The sequence below is a fragment of the Neophocaena asiaeorientalis genome, unplaced genomic scaffold, assembly GCF_003031525.2.
Source record: "Neophocaena asiaeorientalis asiaeorientalis breed wild unplaced genomic scaffold, Neophocaena_asiaeorientalis_V1.1 scaffold280, whole genome shotgun sequence".
Taxonomy (NCBI): domain Eukaryota; kingdom Metazoa; phylum Chordata; class Mammalia; order Artiodactyla; family Phocoenidae; genus Neophocaena; species Neophocaena asiaeorientalis.
Window position 1 is genome coordinate 6172605 of NW_020185321.1, and position 11195 is coordinate 6183799.

Below are 11195 nucleotides of genomic sequence, written 5' to 3' on the forward strand. Positions count from 1 at the left end.
GTCCCCTGCATCGGCAGGCGGACTCTCGAACACTGCGCCACCAGGGAAGCCCTGATTATATATTTTTTTGAATATGATAAATTATATTAATGGATTTCCTTAAATTGAAACATCTTCCTGATAGACAGAAAAAAATGTTTCACTCAATTCTTCTCTAATTACAGACAGTCCCCAACCTAAGACAGTTTGACTTATGAATTTTCGACTTTACAATGGTGCAAAAGTGATACACACAGAAAACACAGATACCTGGAATTTTAAATTTTGATCTTTTCTCAGGCTAGCTTTATTATGATACTCTCTGGTGATGCCAGGCAGTGGCAGCAAGCCATAGCTCCCAGTCAGCCACGTGATGTCATGGGTAAACAACCAATACACCCTTACAACCATTCTATATTCATTCAACTGTTCTGTTTTTCACTTTCAGTACAGTAGTCAATAAATCACATGAGATATTCAACACTTTATTATCAAATAGGCTTTGTGTTAGATGACTGAAGGCTAATGTAAGTATTCTGAGCATATTTAAGGTAGGCTAAACTAAGCTATGATGTTTGGTAGGTTAGGTGTATTAAATGTATTTTCAATTTATGATATTTTCATATTATGATGGGTTTATCAGGATGTAAGTCAGGAAGGTCTGTAGTCTACAATTCTTTGCAATTCCAATTAAAATCCCAACAGCGTTTTTTCCTTAGAGCTAGATAAACTGATTCTAAAATTCAAATGAAAGCATAGAGGTCCCAAAGTAGCTGAGGAATTTTTTAAAACTAGAACATTTGTGTAGTGGGAAGTGGGGAAATGCCTGCCAAGCAAACAGGGTTATTATAAAGTTAAAGTAGTTAAGACAATGTAAACACATACACACGCACACACACACACACACACACACACACACACACACAGAGCATAGCACTGGTATAGATGTAGGCAAACAGATTAAAGAAACAGAACAAAGAGCCTAGAAACAATTAAGCATGTATATTATAAAGGTGGCATCACAAAGTAAAGATCTATTTAACAAATGGTATTGGAACACTGGTCGCCTACATGCAAAAATAATTTTACTGATATAATTATCAGCAAATTCCTACCTTGGACCAACTACAAAATTGAATTCCAGTTGGATCAAAAACTAAATATGAAAAGCAAATCTTTGAAAAGAAACTATAACATAATATTAGGAAAGATATCTTATAAAATACCAACATTAGAAACTCATGAAAGAAGACTATTAAACATTAATGTTGCAAATGTCATTTCAAAGAGGGCTTATGAGACCAAAACCAGGAGCTCTTAATGCTGTGACCAAAGACTGAAGTTCTCCATGGGATGTAATAGTCACTCAACAGTGCTATGTCTTCCTGAGGAGATACAAGATTTAACCACTTATATCCATGATTGCTGATACGGGAAAGTAAAAATAAATGTTTCCCAAGTTTAACAACAACAATAAAAGTTAATGTTGCATATTAATTTTGACTGAATTATTACTGTATGCACAAACTTATCATATGCTAGATGAAACTACCCAAATTTAAAGTTTATATACAACAAAAGATACACGATAACATATAAGTGACAAATTAGAAGAAGATATCTGCATAAATCCTAATGCTGAAGCAGGCATTCTTAAAATCCCTTAATTTCAAGTAGAAAAAGGACTAACGGCATAAAATGGACAATATGAACATTCGATTGGCAAAATTTGCATTTCTTCACTCATGAGTGGATTTCCATTTGTACAGTACCATAAGAGTGTGGTCCTAGAGTCAGGTTGTATGGGTTTGAATCCTGGCTTTACTGCACACCTGATGCATGAATTTATGTAAGTTTCTTAATCTCTGTGCTTCACTTCCTTTCTCTATAAAAATGAAAATAATATCTACTTTACAAACTTCTGATAATGATTACATGAAATAAGCTACGTTAAGCTTATAGCACGATATACCTGGCACGTAATAGGTACTCAATAAAGCTATTATACTTATTGCTGTAGAAGATTTTTCTAGCTGCTGTGTAGTCTATTCAAATACAAATAAAAGCTGCCATGTAATATATTTACATCCATATTCTAGAATGAATGCCCAGAAACATAGGCAGTCCATTTCTGTTTGATAGTCCAGACCAAGATGTATGGCTCTGGTGTCTGAAAGGAACTGAATGAAGTTTTTGAAAGCTAACAGAGTGTCCTATTTGTAGATCACAACTCCTTATCTCCAGCTTTTTACTTTATAAGGAAAATTCACATGTGAACTAATTATTTGGAATCCTGTCATAAAAGATGGTCATTACCCACTAATTCAAAATACACCTAAAAAATGTATCTACAAATCTGAATAGTCTGTTTCTTTGTGACATTTTTATTTTAAAATATTTATTGCCACTTGCATTTTTTCCAACTGCTTGCTCATGTTCTCCACCCAATTTTCTATTTTCTTAATTATTGGTTTTTAAGAATTGTTAGTATATTCCTGCATATGTATTACAAAAACTGTTTCCAGTTTTGCCTTATTACAGTGTTTATGGTAGTTTTATTGAAGAGAAGGATTAATTTTGTGAACACAAATGAGGCATCGACTCTTTTATCTTATCAGTTTCATATGTTAAACTAAAAAAGTAGGTCAATGAATACAGTGAACACATTCAAAGACATTTTCAGGTAGAAAGACTTATATAGCTAATAATTATTAACAATATTTATCATTTATGGAGCACTTACTATGTGCATTTAACCCTCTCAATATTCCTATGGGGTAAGTATTATTATTATCCCCATTTACAGATGATGTAACTAAGGCCAAAGAGATTAAGAAACTTGCCCATAATCATGCACTTACTGTCACTGAGCCAAGATTTGAACCCAAGTCTGTCTAGGCCCAGAAAACCACTCTGCCAAAAGGAGAAATAACTGGATAAGCCACACAATCATGTGGTCAATAGAAATGTGTGTGTGTTTCAGGATGGAAAAGATACGAGCTGAGGAAAAAGAGGCAGTGGAAAATATTTAAAATACAGGAGTGTGAGGGATTCCAGTGTTGGAAACAAAAAGAATCAACAGCAGAGGAAAATGAGTCATTTTGTAAGAAGATGAAGAATACTGTATCTTTTGAGACCATAAAAAAAGACGTGGAGAGTTATAGATACCAGAACTACAAAAAATTCTGCCACAGAATTTTAGTATATATTTTAGCTCAACTTAAAAAGTCTCAACTGAAAGAAATATATATGGAGGGTCATTTGAAAGAAGTACTCGATTTACTCTTCCCAATAATTCTAGTCTTTAATCTATGGCCAAGAAGGACTTTTAATAAACTGAGCTTAAAATCATAAGAATTATGGAATTATTTCGGATTTCTTTTTGACTTAAGTGCCAATGAAAAGCTTTTTACTTTCCTGAATTATAAGCTTTTTCCTCATAAGTAGTGCAAGTTATGGGATGAACTTTATGTCTCAGTTTGCTTTTGCTTCTCCAGATCGTATTCAAAACAATTTTTTTAAAGATTTTTTTTATATGGACCATTTTTAAAGTCTTTAGTAAATTTGTTACAATATTACTTCTGTTTTATGTTTTGTGTTTTTGGCCGTGAGAAATGTGGGATCTCAGATCCCTGACCAGGGATTGAACCCTCACCCCCTGCATTGGAAGGCAAAGTCTTAACCACTGGACTGCCACGCAAGTCCCTCAAATTTGAACTCAAGTTTTATAATCCTGTATGGACCTGTTTCTGCATAGCCACATGTCAAATTTCCCCAGGTTCTGACCTGCTAGCTGTATTTTTCCTCACCTTGATTTTTTTTTTTTTTTTTTTTTTTTTTTTTTTTAATCACAGGGAGGCCCTCACCTTGATTTTTGATTTAGTTTTTTCCAACTTACTGGTAGGTTAAGGTAACCCACTGCAACTGCATTGTAAAATAATGCAGGAAACAAATAAATGCTTAAAACGTACAAGAAGGGACTTCCATGGTGGCACAGTGGTTAAGAATCTGCCTGCCAATGCAGGGGAGACGGGTTCGAGCCCTGGTCCGGGAGGATCCCACATGCTGTGGAGCAACTAAGCCCGTGCACCACAACTACTGAGCCTGTGTGCTGCAACTACTGAAGCCCGCACGCCTAGAGGCTGGGCTACGCAACAAGAGAAGCCACTGCAATGAGAAGCCCGTGCACCACAACGAAGAGTAGCACCTGCTCGCCGCAACTAGAAAAAGCCTGCACACAGCAACGAAGATCCAACGCAGCCAAAAATAAATAAATTAAAAAAAAAAACACAACGTACAAGAGAACTGGTCATATCCTCTTCTTCCTTGAAAAGGGCAGAATCTGGAGAACACCAAGCTGAGGAAAGAGAAATAAAAATCTGTTTACTTCAGAGCCCCAGATAAAGGACTAGAGAAATCTTCAGCATCAGCTGTAAGATCACCTATAATGATCCTCAGAGCTTCGAGAAATATTAACCACCACCAGGCTACAGAGACACTGAAATGTACATAGATGGCTTGTAATTTAATCATATAGAGTTCTATGGGAATTTCTGGAGGGTTAAGTCTAGGGTACCCAATGAATCTATTTCCCTAGTTTCCTGCTATTTTATTCCTAATAGGAGATTTTTTAAGTACATAATAATAAATACCACAAAGATTTAAGGATTAAATTATTTATGAAGCACTGTAAATAATTTGGAAAAAACTTTAATCAGAGACAGGTTACAGGCATTGTGGAACATTCATATGATGGAATGAAATGCAGCTATAATCCTAAAGACATTTTAAAATAACGTAATTGACTTATTTTTTACTCTAAAAAAATTCAGGGCCTTCAGGTTAAAAATGGAAGACTGAATACTTGCATTTATTTCTGCTCTCTCTGAAACACAACCAAAATGAAAGAAACAATCTCACAAGGACAAAGAATACAGAAGATTTTAGCGGAAAAGAGATGTCAACAAAATTCTGAAAGATAGAGAGCAAATGACTGGTTTCTAACTTAGAGAAAGATGAAGCTTAAGCGAGGGTGGGGAAACCATGGCAGAACACTTGAAAGGCTCAGGAATGGAGGTATGAGGTACTTTTACAGGCAGGAGTTTGGGGTGGGGCTGAAAAACAGGGAACTACATACAAGGTGGGGTTGAAGCAATGTAGAGAAAATAAGGGAATTAAGTAAAAGCTGTCAGATTGAAAGATGAAGTGTTCCCCTCAACTTTTTTCCTTTCTTTGCCTCCCAAAAGCAGGAGTCCTGGCTTATACTCCTCAAACAATCTATGACTTCTTGCTGGGAAAACTGACTAGCTCAAAAGAAAATGCATACAGATCCTGACATTTGGTCAACCTTCAACCTCGAACAAAACACCATATTAGAAAGAAGGGCAAGGAGAAGAGTGGGTGGGAGTCGGGGTGGGGTGAGGGTGATGAGGAAGGGGTTAGATAGAAAAGAGAGATAAATCTTTATTTCTACTGTCAAAAGTCAATAGGAAATATCTAAAACTGAAATCAAACATTAGCAGTATGAGGATGTTATTCAGGAAAGCAGAGCTGAATACCAGAATATCCAGAAAAAAATGTTCCAAGTAATTGCCTATGGGTAGTGGAAACAGGGTATTGGAAGGAATGGAACAGGAAACTTTTGTTTACAATTATATATTTAACAGCACTTTTAAAAAAATCTAAATGTATATAAGAAAAATAGGAATTATATTAAAAATTTATTTTAAAAAACAGTTGTCAAGTGAATAAAATAAAAAACAAATGTCAGCACAGTCAATAACTTGTGAACTTTCTTGGTAGGAGTACTGAACTTCCTAACTCTTTTTACAGACTCTCTCCTAAACTCTGCCCATCTCTGAGCCACCTCACCTGTCCCTTCCATCATCTGGGTCAAATGCTCCGTTGTCACACAGCTACTGCTGATCTCTGAAGGTTGAGATGTCATTCAGGCCTTTCCCACTTTAAACAGAGGGGTTAAGATAGGGTGCACGTCTAGCAATTCCAGGGTCCACTCTATCTCAGGACTCCCCAGCTTCCAGGGAAGGTCTCAGATCAGGAGGTCTCCTTCCATGATAGATACCTGCTCTTCACTGTTCTTTATCCTCACATCACAGATCTGTCTTATCTTTGTGGAGCCAGGACCTGTGGGCTTATGATATAAATCCAATTTACCTGATGTCTTCTCACTGGATCCCTATTGGAACCAGCCTCCAAGGTGGCCCCCAATGATCGTTGTCTTCTGGTATTCATGTCTTTCATACACCCCTCCCACACTGAATAGAGTTGACCTGCATAACCAATAGGATCTTGCAGAAATGACAGTGTGTGACTTCCAAGGTTAGATCATAAAAGATATGGTTTCTGTCTTGCACATTTTTGAATCACGCACTTTGAAGGAAGCCAGCCACCATGCCATGAAGACACTCAACAAGCTTTAGGAAGAGGCTTGTGCCAGCAGCCAACACCAATTTGCCAGCCATCTTGGAAGCAAATCCTCCAGTCCCCATTAGCCTTCTGATGACTGCAGCCCTGCCAGCAATTGACTGAAACTTCATGAAATATCTGAGCCAGAATACCCAGCTAAGTCACTCTCCACTCCCCAAAAACTGAGATAATAAATGTTTATTGTTGTTTAATATATGTTTATTGTTGTTTAAGCCACTAAATTTTGAGGTACCTTATTACACAGTAAAAGATAATTAATACAGTCCCAAACAATTAGCTTCCTTGCTTGTAATTCACAGTCCCTGGAGTCACTGACCAGAGATGCTGAGACAGCAGGAGTCTGGAAGAAAACTCAAAGACTCAGCAACTCAGGTTGAACCAATAGAAACACCAAGAGTCTAGAAACAAAGTGAATACAATAGTGATGTTCACATAATGTCTGCTCCTCAAATATCTTTCGTGAGCATAAAGGTGTAGGCCTGATGCAGTGACAGATATAAAGCTGAGTCAAAAAACATTTAGATTTTCATCAACCCCAGATCTGGTGTGAAAGAGAGGTGCATTAAAAGTCCAGCTATTCCATTTCCTATCTATCTTGACAACTGAGATAAACGAGAGTTGTAACACAGAACTCCCATACTCGTTATTTGAAATGAGAATTACACTCATGTCACAGTGACGTTGTCACATGACATTAATTTATCATCTATGGTGAAAAAAATGATACACAAGAGAGTAGACTAATCCTTACTCTGAATGACAGAAAAGAAATAATAAAACAGAAAACATTCAATTATAATAAATTTTGAGAAGTGTTATGCTTGGGATATACTCCTACTGTCCCTCACACAGTTTCTATTTTTTTTGAATGGCAATTATCACTAACAAATTATATAATTTATCATGCATATTGTCTTTCCACCCCCTCATATAAAATACATGAAAACAGGGATTTATTTTTGTCTTTTTGCCACTGATAGTAGGTACTCAAAAAATATGTTGATAAACTGGTATAGCCACTAGGGAAAACAGTATGGCAGTCAAAAAATTAAGAATAGAATTACTATATGATCCATAAATTCCACTTGTGGATATATACCTAAAAGAACTGAAAGCAAGGACTCAAACAGGTATTTGTACACACATGTTTGTAGCAGCATTATTTGCAATAGTCAAAAGAAACAAACAATCCAATTTTCCATTGACAGATAAATGGATAAACAAAGTGTGGTATATACAATCAATGAAATATTATTCAGGCTTAACAAGGAAGAAAATTCTGACACATGCTTTAACATGGATGAACCTTGAGGACATTATGCTACGTTAAATAAACCAGTCACAAAAGGACAAATACTGTAAGATCTGGTACACGGAGTACATAATGAGGTAAAGTCAAATTCATAGGGACAGAAAGTAGAATGGTGGTTGTCTGGAACTGGGGGACTGAAGGAATGGGGAGTTATTGTTTAGTGGGTACAGTTTCTGTTTTGCAAGATAAAAAGAGTTCTATGGATAAACAGATGGTGATGGTGGCACAGCCATGATGGATGTAATGCCACTGAACTGAACACTTAAAAATGGTTGGTAAGATGGTAAAATTTTTGTGTATTTTTTTTGCCTTTATTGAGGTATATCTGATACACAAAAAAACTGCACAAATCTAATGTATATATCCTGATCAGTTTGGACATATGCATACATCTGTTAATACCAGTACCATAACCAAGGTACTAAACATATCCATCACCTCCAAAAACTTCCTTGTGTTTTGTGGTTTTTTTCCAGTAAGAACAGCTAACATGAGATCTACTCTCAACGTATTTTAAAGTGCATAATACCACTTTGTTAATATAGGTACTATGTTGTACAGGGCTCTAGAACTTATTCATCTTACATAACAGAAACTTTGTACCCATTGGAAAACAATTCCCCATTTCCCTCTCCCAGCCCCTGGCAACCACCATTCTACTCTCTGCTTCTTTGAGTCTGATTATTTTCAATACCTCATGTAAAAGAATCATGTAGTATTTGTCCTGTAACTGGCTTATTTCATTTAGCATAATGTCCTAAAGGTTCATCCATGTTGTCACAAATGGCAGGATTTCCTTCTTTCTTAAGGCTGAATAATATTCCAATGTACATATATGCCACATTTTCTCTACCCACTCATCTGTTAATGGATAGATGTTTCCATATCTTGGCTATTGTGAATATTGTTGCAATGAACATAGGGGTACAGATATTATGATAGCAAATTTTATGTCATGTGATGTTATCTCTATTTTACCACAATTAAAAAAATACACACACACAGAGTGTACCCTTGAACAACATGGGTTTGAACAGCGTGGGTCCACTTACAGGCAGATTTCTTTTTCAGTAAAAACATACTACAGTACTACTACACGATTTGAGGTTGGTTGAATCTGCAGCTGCAGAACCTAGGATACAGAGGGCCAACTGTAAAGTTCTACTTAGATTTTTGATTGCAAGGGGTGAGGAGGGAATCAGACCCCCACGTTGTTCAAAGGTCAGCTGTACATATTGAGCAAATGAATAAATACTAATTTGGGGTAATTAAAATTAGAAGAAAGCAAAATATCAGATAAGAATAACATAGAAATGGGTGGGCAGTTTGGAGTTGGCAAGTGTTCTAAAATCTTAAGTTAGGGTTTTGTTAAACATGCATGTTAAAAATTCAAGGATAAGAGGGCTTCACTGGTGGCACAGTGGTTAAGAATCCGCCTGACAATGCAGGGAACACGGGTTCGAGCCCTGGTCCAGGAAGATCCCACACGTCATGGAGCAACTAGGCCCATGCACCACCAACTACTGAGCCTGCGCTCTACAGCCCACAAGCCAAAACTACTGAAGCCCGCATGCCCTAGAGCCCGTTCTCTGAGACAAGAGAAGCCACTGCAATGAGAAGCCCGCGCACCACACAACGAAGAGTAGCCCCCGCTCACCACAACTAGAGAAAGCCCACGCGCAGGAACAAAGACCCAACGCAGCCAAAAATTAATTAATTAATTAATTATTTAAAAATTCAAGGATAAGAAACCAAAGCATTGGAGAAAGAAATGGGGATAAGGTAAACCTGCACAATAAAAAAGAAGGCATAATAGAACATAAAACAAATTTTTATCAGCAATCAAAATAAATGTAAATGAATTAAACTCACCTATTAAAATAACAGTCAAACAGGATAAAAAGAGGAAAAGCCCAGCAATATGCTCTTAACAAGAGACAGACCTGAAGTATAAAGACATAAAGGGAAGGGGTTGTAAAATGAAATTCCTGGAAAATACAATAACAAAACACGAAAAGCAATATTATCAGACAAAAGAGAACATGGACCAAAAGACATTCACCAGGATAAAGAGGCATGTTTCTTAATGTCGTAGATTGGAATCTTGGTCCCAATGTTTCACGCCCTTCTAAGAGGATTACATATTCACACTTTTTGCCATTTAACTTTGCCTTGCCTTCTGACTGCGTGTAACTAATGTTACCCTTAGGCACCTGAATAGCTCTGGCTAACCTAATATTAGTATACTAGGGAGCAGAGGTTTTTAAGGGTGTTTTTATGATCAGTCTTGCACTCTGGTGATCCACCAGAACACGTCCTGGTAACCACTGTCCTTTTAGCCTGAGCTGCAGAAAGAACACACGTGGAGCAGGTTTGAATCGATTCTGCAGTCCAGCCACCCAGGCAAGCCCAGCCTAGATAAGCTGAACACAGAACCTGCAAACCTGTGAACAGGAGAATAAATGTGTGCTGTTTCATGCCACTGAGTTTAAGAGTGGTTTGTTAGGCAGCATTATTATGATTACAATAACTAATACATATAATAAAAGAAGACACAGGAAGATGAAATAATAAAACTGGAAAAGATCACCAAGGGAAACTGGAGAGCAACAGAACCGGGCCAAGAACTGCTGGGGGAAAAAAAGGGCAGCAAAGGGGACTAAGAAAGAGTAGCCAGTGGGGAGGAAAGACCACGTGAAACCAAATATAGAAAATTTTTTCAAGCGGTTACCAATTATGCCAATGGCTACACAAAAGTCAAATGTGGTAAGACAAGAACCACTACACATATCACAATTGCAAACACCTCCACACTCACACACACTGCACATCTACCTGACAATCAGAGACAACACCACACACGTTATCATAAATCACAGACAATTACAAACATCACCATGACAAAAATATCCCATCACAATGACTCCACCACACTCAACACAACCACACCCCCATCACTGTCGCATCATCACAATCACATACACACAGGATCACAACCTCACAGACCATCATAATCACACACAGACTAACTCTCCACCAGTTTCTTGTTCTAACAACTCCAGCCACGCTCCAGGAGCGTACTCCCACCCCGAGCACTCTGCACTGCCACTACTCCAGATCCTCGGGGCCTCCTTAAAGGCTCCGCCCCGACAGCGGCGCGCGCTGGTTCAGCCCAGATTGCTTGAGGTCCTCCTTCAAGTCCCGCTCCGGGGACGCGGTAGCGTCACCTGTCGGAAACGCCCGAGTGCGCATCTAGCGCGCAGTTTCTGGGAGGCTGGGTGAAGGTGACACGCACGACGGCCCGAGCCAGGTGCCGGTAATGCCGAACCAACCCTCCGCGCCTGCCTCCCAACGGAAGTTCCACTACACAACACCTCCCAGAAGCCCTCACGGCCCGACTCAACTTCCGGCCAGAACGGAGCCGGAGTTTCCTGTGCGAGGGAGGCGGGTGGGCTAG

At 38.2% G+C, this 11195-nt stretch overlaps 1 protein-coding gene and 1 non-coding gene across 2 annotated transcripts in view; one reads left to right on the plus strand and one right to left on the minus strand.

The window, feature by feature from the left end:
* ZNF568 (zinc finger protein 568) overlaps positions 1 to 7340 on the minus strand; it is a 35597-nt gene extending 28257 nt beyond the window's left edge. The window contains 2 exon segments of the mRNA XM_024733866.1: positions 4278 to 4336; positions 5851 to 7340. Coding sequence (XP_024589634.1) covers positions 4278 to 4336; positions 5851 to 5926 — 135 coding nt within the window. The 5' untranslated portion in view covers positions 5927 to 7340.
* LOC112392424 (small nucleolar RNA SNORA25) lies at positions 1254 to 1380 on the plus strand. Its single transcript, XR_003001688.1, has one exon. It is a non-coding gene; the product is annotated as a small nucleolar RNA SNORA25 (small nucleolar RNA).
* Positions 7341 to 11195: the final 3855 nt, after the last annotated feature.